The following is a 13720-nucleotide window of genomic DNA, read 5'->3' as shown; positions in this document are numbered from 1 at the left end:
CCCTCTGGTCCCTTCCCGCAGTGCTCACTGCAGCAGCAGAATGCTCCTATGGGGAATCCTGGCAACACATTCCTGTCTCATCACTCTCAGCTCATGTCAACAATTTACTCATTTCCAAAACACAAGTGATTTTCTACCTTTAAAAGCACACCTCTACCAGTGCCTGGGAGGCCTGTGTGAACCAGCAGATGGATGCTCAGCCCTGGCCTGAAATGCAGCAGACTGATTGTGGTGTTTGTCCCCAGCCCTCGTGCTCAGCACATCGCCAGGGTGACGCAGAGCAATGAGGAATAAATTGACTCAAAACTTGGCCAGAGAGCACCAGCAAACAGAGGGTTGAAAACTCAGCTTGATTTATTTTATAGAGAGGCAAAGGACAAGAACTGCAGTACTGTTCCCAGCTGTGGTGCTGGCAGGCAGTCCTGCAGATCCGTGTGAGAGCAGAGCTGCTGGGCAGCCTCACCAGGGGCTGTGACAGGGGAACGTCGCTGGGAAGGGACATGACACTAATTCCCTTTCTGAAAACATTCACTGCCACCCTTGCCTCTCCTGCCCAGAGAATACAAAGTGTTTTACATGAAGCAATAAAGCAAAGGCCACGTTCTGACACGCAGATGCTCAATACCCTCCCACAGAGCTGTCAGAGTTGCTGTAGGATGTTTTGGGCATTCCAAAGCGAGCCTTTGGCAAAGGCAGGAGCAGGAGCTGGCCCAGTCAATGGCCAGAGAAATGCCCCAGCATGGAGCACCAGCATGGAGCACCAGCTCCTGCTGTCAGGGAGCTCCAGCCCTGGCAAAGGGACCTGGGCAAGATCTGAGGGTCGAGCCAGCTGAGACAGAAACCACCCTGGGACATGGGAGCACAGCTGAGCAGGGAGGCCTGGAGCAGCAGCACCGTCCCTCTGCAGCCCCAGGGTGACAGCACACACTGCTGCAGGCTCAGGCAGCCACCCCGAAGGTCCCCTCTCGCCTTCCTCCCTCCCAGAAAACAGATCCCTTTTGCCATTGCTTTTCAGGAAAAGTCCATGATTGCTCAGGGTGACCTCCTCTGATGCTGGAGGCCTGACATGCTGTCCCCACAGAGAGTGTCCCTGCTGCTGTGGTTTCCCCAGCCCTGCCACCCCACCTGGTCCCTGTGGGAAAGCCATTCCCTGCCCTGGCTGTGCTCACACCTCAGGAATGACTCCCATGGGAGCACTGAGGGTCCTGGCACAGGTGGGTGGCAGCAGGATGGGTGGCTGGTCCCCTCCTGAGGACAAACCTTTGCCAGGCAGGGACCTTCTCCACTCTGCCACCCTGCAGGGACAGCTGTGCTGTGCCACCAAATGCCCACTGCATCTGGGACTTGCAGATGCTGAAGAGTTAGATCTCAAAATCCCTAGGAACTAATTTTTTTCTTTTAAATTCTAAACAAAATATATAATGGAAAAACTTTCTGGTTTTTGTTCAGTGGGCCCAAGTAGAAGCAGCACATCCCAGCAGGGAACAGCCAGACCCACACCTTTGTCATTCCCTCCCGAGTTTGTGCCTTGTTTTCCGGCTAATCGCACTACAGTCTGATTGCTGGTTTAAAAACCTGACAGAAATAGAGTAACCAAGGAAAGAAAACAAACCTCCTCCTACCTTCCATGGGGCAGGGTGGCTGCAGCAGGTCCCTGTCCTGTGCAGGAGCTACTCCCGTGTCCCTGCAAGCCGGCAAGTCCTGCCTGGGGCAGCCGAGCTCCAGCCCCATCTGCTCGGCTTTAAGCAGGACAGCCGAGATCCCACCCAGGACGGGGTGGAGAATCCTCCCTGGGAAAGAGCAGCTCGGTCACAGCTCCCTGCAGCCCTCCCGCATCCCGCCGGGCTCTGACACGCCGCTTCCTCTGCCTGCCCCTCGCAACCCTGCCCCAGCCTCTGCCGCTGCATCCCTGACCAGCCCTGCAGCTGAGCCTGCCCCGGGCACCGTGCTGGGCACTGCCCAGGGGCTGGGGGCACTGCCCAGGGGCTGGGGGCACGGGTGCCACCAGGGAATCCTGCAGGATAAGTGCAGGATGCCCAGGGTTGGGATCTGGGCAGGATGGAGGGGATGCAGAGGTACTGGAGGCACTGCAGTTCCATCAGTGAGGAGCCCTGGAGGAACTGGAGCGGGGCCCAGCAGAGTGAGCTCAGGGCAAAGCCCACTGCTGAGTGCTCCCCTGCAGACACCACCCTGACACTGCTCAGCTCTGCCAGAGGTGATGGGAAAATCCTGTTAAATCCACTGCTTTTGCACCAGAAGTCTTTTGGACTGAATCTTTTTGGCACAGCAAAGGTCATTTTCTTTAAAACAAAGTCTCAGTGGAGCTCCTTCTGCCTGGAGCAGAGGCAGCTGAGCATGGTTTGAGCAGTCCCTGGGTGCAGGGAGGGCAGCACCACCTTCCTGCCAGCTCAGAGAGTGCTGGGAGCTCCCTGGGGCTGGGGGCACTGGAGGGTCTGGTGCTGTGGCTGGGCTTTAAGGTGTCCTTGCCCATCACAGGCATTGATTCAGCCCTGCTGATTCCCTCTTTGTCTGTGCAGGCAGCTCCCACAGCCCAGCCCTGGCTCCCACAGGGGACACCTGCATTTCCATGACAGGGCAGAGATGGAGAAAGCAGGCAGGGTACAGGAGCAGAGACACAGCTGTCATCGCTGCCAGGCCAGTGTGGGCCCTGCTCTGTGTTTCCAGCACTCACAGCACACAGGGGGTGCCTGAGAGGTGCTCGTTGCTGATTCACCCCGTGCCACACAGCCTCACACCAGCTAACAGGGTTAAGCAGTAATGAAGCAAAATATAAGAGTATTCCAGGTGTTAATGCCTATAACACATATGATTCAAACTGAAATTTGCTACCACTGATGAGGTTTCTGGTTGGAACTGGCTTCTGTGTCACTGGAGGGGGGCATTCAGACTCAGGTCCTGGTCAGTCTGACCAGGGTGTGGTCAGGAGAGTCACATCCCTTAAGGAGGTACAAGGGTGTGCTGAGAACAGAAATCAGCTTTTGATGCCTTCTGAAATGGGATGTCTGAAGGAATAGGCTCTCCTGACTTCCTTTCCCAGGGGATATGGAGACACAAGGCTCACACAGGGCACCCTCAGCAAAGGGGCCCAGCTGACTGGGGTGGCAGAGCCTGGAGGAGCCAGCACTCCGCAGGACATGCATCACAACACCTAGCACAGAAATTGAGCAGAAAAGACAAAAAAATTCCTCTTCAAAAGAGGAGCACAGAGCCCTGGAAGGCACATCTCCCACACCATGAAATCTAATCTGAGGAGACCTGGCACCGCTGGCTCACCGGGAAGGACAGCAGGACAGCAGGGGAGCAGGGGAGCAGTGCAGCGGGACAGTGGGACAGGGGGACAGCAGTGCAGCAGTGCAGCAGTGCAGAGGGACAGCAGTGCAGCAGGACAGCAGTGCAGCAGGAGAGCAGGAGAGCAGTGCAGCAGTGCAGTGGGACAGCGGGACAGCAGTGCAGCGGGACAGCGGGACAGCAGTGCAGCAGGACAGCAGTGCAGCAGTGCAGCGGTGCAGCAGGAGAGCAGTGCAGCAGTGCAGCAGGACAGCAGTGCAGCAGCAGTGCAGTGGGACAGCAGTGCAGCGGGACAGCAGGACAGCAGTGCAGCAGTGCAGCAGTGCAGTGGGACACCAGTGCAGCAGTGCAGTGGTGCAGCAGCAGTGCTGTGGCCGATGGTCTGTCTGTCCCTGCAGCCAGCCCCTCTGTGTCTCTGTGCCCCGTGTGACGCCCGCTCCCCGGGGGCCGCCTGACCCCGGCTTCCTTCCCAGCCTCTCTGAACTCCAGGCCCCTCCGAGGAGCAGCAGCAGGGTATTTTTAGCCTGTTTACAAAGGCAGAGCAGCCCATTTGTGTGCAGCTTGCAGGGAGGGAGCACGAGCCGTGCAGGCAGCTGGCAGCCATCTGGGCAGCAGTGTGGAGGGGCTGGCCAGGGCAAAGGATGGCTTCAGAGGTGGAGAGAGGACCAGGAAGAGCACCAGGAAAACACTGCCATTTTGCCTTTCCTTTAATTAGCATTTGATAAATTTCCTTTAATAAAAATTTAGTAAATTTTTAACTTCTGGGGCTCTTTCAAGTTCTGAGAGTTTCAGCACCCAGCCAAGTGGCAGCCCAGTGCAGGAGCACTACAGGCTCCTGCTGCTCCCCTCTGTCATTGTTGGTCACCACGTGGCCAGGAGGAATCCCAGGGATCCACCAGCTGATCTGTTATGCAGTGTCCAGTGGAAGCATTATCAACTGGAGCAATCTCTTTCCTGAACCGTGGTGTTTGAGCTGTGGACAGCAGTCCAGGAGCAATGGCATCAGTTGTTGTCAAAAAAGCAGCCAACCTTTGCCAGCTCCTCCAGGAAGTCACCTGGAGTTGGTGCACACAAATCCCACCAGCACTGAATGGGTGGCAAACCAAGAAGCAGCTGTGTTACAGCTCCTGCACCTGGTGCAGGGTGGCAAATACCACCCACAGCTCTGTCCCTTCTGCTTATAAAATGTCCACACTGCTTTCTCACAGCCCAGCTCAAAGGGCTCCCTGATGCTGCTGAGCCTTCTGCACACAGAGAAGAGCTGCAATCTGAGTTCTGGCTGTTGTTTGGTAGAGGAAAGAGAGCATCCCCCTGGCAGAACTTGTGTGACCCAGCTCCTCAGAAATGGCCATGTCTTTCACTCCTCCTGACCAACACATCCCAGACCAGCATGTGAGGAAACCCCCTCTGCTTCCAGGGGATTGTAGGGGGGATAGGGGATAGGGGGTTGTTCCATCCTGCTCTGCTGGGATGGGCTCCACAGGTGCCAGCAGTGACTGGGTTTGTGCTGCTCCTCAGCCCAGCACAAAAGCCCAGAGGCATGACCAGCACACTCAAATTAAATCTAGGATTTTCAAAGTGGTTTGAGGACCTTGGAGGCACAAAAATCAGAGATCTTGTACACAAAAGCAATTCCCAACATCCTGTTCCCCCGTGGAAAGTCCCCAGTTAATCTGACAGCCTCTTTGCTCCATCCTCGTTGTGAACTGAAAGACAACCTCAGCCCAAAGGGTAACTTGGCTCTTGCTTTGACAGAGGAACAGGGATGTTTACAATAACAATCCAGCCCCTTGGCACCTCTGAAAGGTCTGCTTATAACAAGTGGAGAGCTTGTGGGCTCAGGGAAAAGAGAAATACCTTTACTCATTTTGAGCTCTCTCTCAGGGATGCAGAGAGGGACACCCACCTGGCCAGCATCAAAATGCTACAACAAAACCTCCTGTCTCTGCGAGATGAACACAAGCCCCAGGAGGAAAGATCTATACACAGCCCACCGAGCTGCTTGAAAGAAAAAGAACCTAGAAAGCCATTTTCAATGACTGGAGCAGTTATTGCTCCTGCCCTGGCAGGGATGCTGCCAGCTCCCTGCTGGGCACCATGCCCCCCAGAGCAGGAGCAGCCCTGTGTGCAGTGCTCAGCACGGGGTCCCTGCACAGCCCCTCACCTGCCAGCCCAGCCCATCTCCATCCCCATGCAGCCCCAGGGTCTGCTCTGCCCTCCTCTGCACGTGCTGGAGAGCTGGGGGTGCAAGGCTTGGGGAAAGGTGGCTGGACTCTGAGGAGGATTATTTCTGACACCCTAGAAAGGCTTCCTGAAAAACCACACAAGCTCAAGCTCACAAGTTTCTGTAAGCACCAACAATGAAGGTTTAAAAGTGGCTCAGGTCACTGGTGGGCACTGTGGTTGTTGGCACTGCGTGGCTGACACTGTCATGTCCTAAAGAGTCTACAAAACTCCAGGTAAACAAAAAGTATAAAATGGAATTCTATAGAAATCTGAGTATTTCCAGCTCTATGTGCAAATCATCAGCTCAAAATTCCCACATGGTCCCACCAGTGAAAAAGCAGCCTGGGCAAAGGCAGCTCTGTGGTGTGACAGAAAATGCAGCAAGGTTAAAGGAGCGCCAAAAAAGTAAAGGTATTTTCCCTCCTTGACAAGGCCGTAGCCCCGATGCCTGATGACCCCAGTGTGGGATTACAGCTGCCCCTGGACTGACCTGCAAGGCGTTTTTCCCTGGCTGTTCTCCAGAAGCCATCCCAGGCCCAGCTGGTGGAGCCCCCGGGGTGGTCGCTGAGGCATCTCCTGAGCTGGGGCCTCGCCCCTGCCATCCTCATCCTCAGCACAGCCCGGCCCTGGCGCTGCAGCCGCAGCTCAGGACCAAGGCAGATCCATCCTCTCGGCTCCTGCCTCTGGAGGAGAAGCCTGCAGGTGACTCCTGCCCGTGGCTGTGGCAGGAGCAGGCAGGGCAGCAGCCCCAGCAGGTCCCAGCACGGAGCACAGCCCTGCCGAGGCTCAGCTCCCACCTCCTGTAAACACAGCTGTTCCTCCCACAGGGAGGATAAATAAGGAGCTAAGGAGAGAGGCCATGCACATCCCGGGAGCTCTGCACCTCTGCATTCCCAACCCCTGCGTCAGCTGTCTGCACACAGCTCCCAGTCACACAGGGTGGCTTTGCTCGGGCTCAGGATTCTTATTTTGGTTCATTTTGAAAGGAGCAGCTCGGTCTGGAAGCAGAATAGGATGTTTCTCCTGTGTTAGGGGATTTACCTGAGCGATTGTTTTGTGCAGAGACCATTCTGTTTGAAAAGGACTTGGATTAAACATTCTCCAAAGAGAAACTCCACTCCAAAGACACTTCTTCCCTGTGCTGTCCACTCTCTAAGCAGCAATGGGGATATAAAAATCCTCTGCCACTTACCTGTTCAGTTACATGCCTGGAAATAGTGCCCACACAAGTGTGTTCTTCCCAGCAAATCCAGCCATTAAATTTAGGTTTCCTCCCCGTTTGGGATGTGAGAATGAAACATCTTTACAGTGGCAGTGTGTATGTACAGTAAGCAATACCTGGCTCCTAGCTCAGCACTGGTGAAGCCCCTTGGCAAAACCAGTCCTGGAAAAGAGCAGCAATCAACGGGAAGGTGACTTGGATGGCAGGTGGCTGCAGGTGGCAGCTGGTGTCACATGTCACACATCCGCCTCTTCTAGTGCTGGCAGCAGGTTTGGGTCAGTGTCTCACAGGAATGGCTCCAGTGGTGTTTGCTGAGGGGAGCTCAGCACACAGGAGAGGACCCAAGCTGCTCCAGCACACACATCACTGCCACCCTGCTGTCACTGCCACACACTGCTGTCACTGCCACACACACGTCCCTGACACACACACACATCCCTGACACACACATCACTGCCACACTGCTGTCACTGCCACACTGCTGTCACTGCCACACACACGTCCCTGACACACTGCTGTCCCTGACACACACATCACTGCCACACTGCTGTCATTGCCACACTGCTGTCACTGACACACACATGTCCGTGACACACACGTCCCTGACACACACATATCCCTGACAGACATCACTGACACACACACATCCCTGACACACACACATCACTGCCACACTGCTGTCACTGCCACACACACCACTGACACACACACGTCCCTGACCCACACACATATCACTAGGACACTGCTGTCACTGCCACACATATGTCCGTGACACACACGTCCCTGACACACACACACGTCCCTGACCCACACACATATCACTATGACACTGCTGTCACTGCCACACACATGTCCGTGACACACACGTCACTGACACACACAGACATCACTGACAGACACATGTCCCTGACAGACACACACATCCCTGACACACTGCTGTCACTGACACACACACATCACTGACACATACACCAGTACCCAGCTGGCTCATCACCAGCCCCAGAGCTGCATGGATGCTCCTCACCGAGCACATCCCACACCCAGGAGAGCTCTGAGAGCACCCTGGGAGTCCCCACGGCTGATTCCTGTGTTGGAGGCTGATGCTGCAAGCCTGCATCCTGATTAAGACAACTTAATTACTGTCCCCCAGAGGAAGGAAACCCAGGGCTGACAGGCACAGTGGCTGCTCTGAGCTGTGAGCTGCAGCACTGAGCACCCCCTCCTCAGAGTCCTGGGGGACAGAACCCCTCCTCAGAGACCTGCAGAGAACACCTGGTAGCTCTCAGCCACACATGACACACTTGAGACAGCAAACTGCCATGCAAGACTGGTTTTTTTTTCTGTAACACCTGCAGTTAGTATCAGGATGAGGAGAAAGCATTAAGGATATGTTTCCATTACAAAAAGTTCTTTGGGTCTGGACAATGCAATGCCCAGCTATCTCTGCAGGCTGTGCAAGCAGCCATTCCCCACTCCTCCTTGGCTTGTCCCCTGGGGAATGCTCAGGGCAGGAAGCTTGTCCTGCACAGGGTGACACATCATTATTGTAAATCAACAATGACTCTGATGAAGGGGAGAGAGAATGATGCAGCTGACTCCATGTTTCAGAAGGTTTGGTTTATTATTTTATGGCATATATTATGTTAAAAACTATACTAAGAGAATAGAAGGAAGGATTTCATCAGAAGGCTGGCTAAGAATAGAAAAAGAATCAATAACAAAGGTTCTGACTGAAACAGTCTGAGACAGGTGGACTGTGATTGGCCATTAATTAGAAACAACCACATGAGACCAATCCCAGATCCACCTGCTGCATTCCACAGCAGCAGACAATCATTGTTCACATTTTGTTCCTGAGGCCTCTCAGCTCCTCAGGAGGAAAAATCCTAAGGAAAGGATTTTTCATAAAACATGTCAGTGACAATCCATGGCCACATCCAGGATGCATCACAGGGAATTACACTTTCACAAGGATGAGACTTTACATGACAAAGGCATTCAGCTTTGAAAAAATTACATAAATGTCCTCCTGAGCTCCAATGGAGGAGGCTGTTTTCCACCCCAGTGCCCAGTGAGCTGCATGGGGGGACACGGGGACAAGCTGAACCCTAAAAGGGCAAAGCAGAGCTCCTTGGCAGGGCCATGGCAGCTGGGGACATCACACAGCCTTTGGACACGGCTGCTGCTCAGGGGAAGGGAAAAGCACCAGGAGAAGCTGGGCTTGAGACAGCAAAGTAACCATATTATGCTCATTTTCATTCATTTTGGGACACTAAGTGCTTAATCCCTTTAGTGTCACCTCCCACTGTAGTTCTGCTAACAAAACCCAGGCCATGTTGGTTGTAAAAGCAGTGAAATGCATTCTGTGCCTCCTGCAGAGCTCTGCTGGGAGCCTGGCCCCAGGGCAGTGCAGGGGCCCTTGTGCTGATGAGAAAAGGGCAGGAAGGAGCCCCAAGGCACAGGGGCTGACCTGCCTCCTCCCTGGCAGCTGTTCTCCAGCCTCTGCTCTCCCCTGGGCTGGGCTGGGCACTGGGCATGTGCCACTGCCTGTCCTGGTTTGGAAAGACAGGTGCCTGCTAAGGAAGGCAGGAGCCTCCCCTGAAATGGAGAATGCAAACCCTCCCCAGCCCTCCCAATTGCTATGAATTTTAAATAAGGGACTCTCAGGCAAAAGATATGGGAGCAGGAAATAACAGTTCTTTAATAGGGAAGGGGAAGAAAATTAAAAGGATAAAATGCAACAATGCAATACACTAAAACAACACTGACAGAGTCAGAACTCAACCTGACACCCTGTGGGTCAGGGTGTTGGTAGCAGTCCAGTTGGAAAAGGGGCTGCAGCCCTCCTGGAGGGTCAGGTGTGGTTCTGTTGGAGCAGGGGAGTCCTGTAGGAAAGGGGTGGATTCTTCCTCTGCAGATCCGTGGAAGAAGAAGCAGCTGCTGTTCCTCCGGGAATCCAGTGGGAAGCTGTGCTGGTGTTCCAGAACCTCCTGATTATATCTGGGTAGGAATGCTTGGCTCCTCCCTCTGGGCAGAGCATCTCACATTGGGATGTTATGGTTCTGATCAGCCATGCAGTGATATTCCATAGCCTGTTATCAGCAGGTGTCCCCTCCCAAGGGCTGAGTGATTGTGATGACTCAGAGAGGGAGATAAGGAGCATTGCCCACTTGGCACCAGACAACTGCCATACAGATGGTGGTAGAATACATCTTGCCTTGCAATCTGGAACACTGTCCCAGCTGGCACCTCCATGTGGGGACAGCAAGGGTGAGCTCCAGGTCTGGTGCCTCTCAGAGCACAAATTCTCCATTTCACTTTTTACCTGATGAGTCTGTGGCCATCACCTACAATTTCACCGAGCTATCGCAGCCGTGAAGAAGAAAATCTGTTTCATAAAGCCAAAAAAATCAATGTACAGTCAGGCTGCTCACAGAAAGGAGTTAAAGTACCTCCTGTTGTTTCCCAGCCACGGCCCTTAAACATGAGGAGTGCTAAAAATAAAGCTGTGCTAGGAAAAAGCAGCAAAGAGCTCCACATTCCTAGAAGCTTCTCACACTCACATCTCCGCCCTGGGACTCCTGTGAGGCCTGAAACATTTCCCCAAACATCAGGCCATTTCAAGATGAAGCAAACATCCTCCCTCAGCAGATGTGTTTCAGTAATGTTGGCATTTTTAATTCTCCAGAATGGTAAAACAACGTACTTAAAAAAAAGGAAAAATAGCTAGCAACTGGTCATTAGGGCTCCTGCAAAAATAATCTGAATATGTCCATAGCATTAAAGGCCATAAAACAACTGGTTTTATGCACAATTTAGCATTTCCCTTGTGGAGAACTCGAGTGTTTGGGCATCTGGATTTCATCTGCACCTGAGGAGACCGTGGGTGTGATGTTGTAACTGCTGGCTGCAGCTGGTAGCCATGTGTTTGGATACTGCCACTCTCTCTCAGGAAGATTTAAAGGAGTGTGTGATCATGTGCATACTGTTAAAATAAAATAAAGAACAACCTTAACAGCTAAGGTTGAACTCGAGTCATTCTTTTGCCCAAAAAGACATCTTTATTAGCTAGCACAGAGAAGTATTTATTCAGAGTAAAATAAAAACGGATGGCTTGAAGATAAGCAGCTTATCAGTGAGCCAAAGGCCTCTGGCAGCACTCATGGCACGCTGTTTGAGCCAGCCCAGGGGTGCCCTGTGCTTCTGCCATGGCAGAACGTGCCGAAAGTCTGCGGGAAAAGGCATTTCTGATTTTTCTTTACATGCAGAATGTGGCCATTTTAGCTGCTAGAAACCAACAGGAGAGATTTCCTTCCCCTCTAGTCCAGCAGCTGAAGCCACGCTTTCCCAGGAGAGGTTTCCCTGGCAGAGGGAGGCTGTAAGTGGTCAGATATCCCCAGTTCATGCCCACCCAGAGCAAACCTGCTGGCTGCTGTCCAAAGCCCCAGCTACAGCCCCTCAGTGGTACAAACAGCCCAGGTCTCTCAGCCCCAGCCACATTCCTCTGTCACAAATAGCAACACAGAGGTCGCTTCTCCCCTGCTCCAAAGGAGTTTCCAATGACAATTTTAAGGTGATTTATACAGGGCAGGACAAGCAGCACTGTGAGACTGCAGACAGGCACACTGGCAGTCATTTTCTTGGGCAAGTCCTCTGTCCCTTGGGAGGGATCAGCCTCACACTGTCCCACAGGGACTGGCACTTCTGGGCAGGCTCTGGGTGGTGGGACAGGGCTGGGGACTGCAGCCACCTCCCTGTTCCATGTGTCACAGAACTCACCTCTCTGCTCCATGTGTCACAGAACTCACCTGACTGCTCCATGTGTCACAGAACTCACCTCCCTGCTCCATGTGTCACAGAACTCACCTCCCTGCTCCATGTGTCACAGAACTCACCTGACTGCTCCATGTGTCACAGAACTCACCTCTCTGCTCCATGTGTCACAGAACTCACCTCCCTGCTCCATGTGTCACAGAACTCACCTCCCTGCCCCATGTGTCACAGAATCACACAATGACCAGGCTGGATGAGACCTTCAAGACCATCCAGTCCAACCCAGCCCCAACCCCTCGACTCAGCCCTGGCACCCAGTGCCACATCCAGGCTTTGTTAATCACACCCAGGGATGGGGACTCCACCACCTCCCTGGGCAGCCATCCCAGAACTTTATCACCTTTCTGGAAAAAACTTTTCCCTGATATCCAACCTGCATTTCCCTTGGTGCAGCTGGAGGCTGTGTGCTCTGGTTCTGTCAGTTCTTGGAGAGGGAGTCCAGCCCCAGCTGGGCACAGGCACCTTTCAGGAGCTGTGAGAGTGATGAGGGCAGCCCTGAGCCTCCTTTTCTCCAGGCTAATCCTGTTGTGGATGCATTGCTGCCCAGAACCCCCAGAGCAGAGGGCGCAGCAGCAGGAGCAGTGGAGCTGTGGTGCTGGGGCAGTGCTCACTCACAGCCACAGCTCCCCTCAGCTCCCAGGCTAACACAGGCTCTGTGTTGGCCAGGGTGAGACCTGCAGGGCTCAGGGAGGGAGAGCCAAGGGGCACCCAGGGCTGCAGCCACAACCCCCCAGTTTGGTGCAGGGAGCAGCTTTGGCTTTACCCTGAGGAGCAGCTGCTGGAAGAATGGAGCCCTGAACAAACCCAGAGCAGGGCTGATAAAATGAGGGGTGGGCTCAGCCTGACTGTGTGAGAAGCCCTTGCCAAGGCTCATCTCCCTGCCCCAGCAGGAGCTCCCACAGCTGAGCTGCAGGGAGCGAACACTCAGCTGCTCCTGGAAGCCTGCTTCCTCCTGCCTTCCCTCAGGAGAGTTTACATTACATGTTGCATTCCAGGAACATGCAGAACCTGGAAATGGTGCAGCTATCTGTAGTTTATACCAAAAAAGTGTCATTTAATACCTTTAAAAATTGTGGAAATCGATGGTGATCCTATAATGGAACACTCTGCAGCCAAGGTGCTCATTTATGGACACCTGGTTGCTCATCAATTCAGATTTTTACATCAGCTTGCTATTCTGACACCCTTAAGCTATGGATTTCCTTTGAAATGATAACTGCCACATAGCCTTGCTTATTTAAAATTTTGGCCTTCCATAATTGTTCTCTGGAACATATGAAACTTCCACACCAGGAGAACAGCAGACAGCCTTCCAATAAGGCTGGGAGCCCGTGCCAGCACAGGGATTTTCATGCTATTTTAAGCATTTACAAGTTGTCTCAAGCCTTAAACGATAAAAACATCAAGTAGTGAGAGTGCACTGAACTCAATATTTTGCTGTTGAGGCAGCCTGGTGGGAACATGCTAGAGCAAACATTTGAGTGTAAGCACCAGCTGGAGGCTCTTCCTCCAGCTCTGCCACCAGGAGCTGGTGTGAGAACAGGAGCCCTGGCCCCGGGCAGGAGCTGCTGCCCTAGAAGGAAAGGTATTAGCTCTGGGAGGTGCTGAGGGAACACAGAGCCCATCAGTGACAGCAGCGGGCTGAAGGTGGCAATAGACGACTTAAAAGGAGCAGGGTTTGTGGGAACGGCTCAGAGCCTTCGGGAAGGTTCTGTTAAGGCTCAGCCATGAATGAGAACGTGTTGGGGCAGGCTGACTTCACCACCCAGGGTTACCAAAGCCCAGCACATCTCCTCTGCTCTCCTTGCACACATGCTGGCAGGCTCACAAGGGCTTTGGTGGCACAAAGAGCTCCCTGTGTGTGACAGCAGCCCCGCTGGCCCGGGCACAGGGGGCACCCGTGGTGTTTGGTGCCAGCAGGAGCAGCTGGCCCAGGTGCACAGCACACCTGTGTGCACAGCCTGGGCGCTGCTGAGAGTGCCTCTGGGCTCCAGCAGGGCCAGATGTGAGCTCAAAGCCACAATGAGCCCTGGCCAAGTGCCCTGCCAAGCCAGAAATGCAGTGCTGCAGGCACTCGGGCTTTGCTGGCTCCCTGCAGCCAGCAGTGATGAACTGCTGCAGTGCTCTGCA

At 53.6% G+C, this 13720-nt stretch overlaps 1 protein-coding gene across 2 annotated transcripts in view; it reads right to left on the bottom strand.

Moving 5' to 3' along the window:
- Positions 1 to 1666, bottom strand: part of LOC311159782 (rho GTPase-activating protein 7-like) — a 47550-nt gene extending 45884 nt beyond the window's left edge. For both annotated transcript variants that reach the window (XM_084216098.1, XM_084216099.1), the window contains exon 1: positions 1623 to 1666. In XM_084216098.1, coding sequence (XP_084072224.1) covers positions 1623 to 1629 — 7 coding nt within the window. In that variant the 5' untranslated portion in view covers positions 1630 to 1666. The remainder of the gene's footprint in view (positions 1 to 1622) is intronic.
- Between the last annotated feature and the right edge of the window lie 12054 nt (positions 1667 to 13720).

The sequence above is a fragment of the Fringilla coelebs genome (genome assembly GCF_963513975.1).
Source record: "Fringilla coelebs genome assembly, chromosome: 15".
Lineage (NCBI taxonomy): Eukaryota > Metazoa > Chordata > Aves > Passeriformes > Fringillidae > Fringilla > Fringilla coelebs.
Note: the sequence above shows the minus strand (reverse complement) of the source record. Positions and strands in the feature narration are given on the sequence as shown.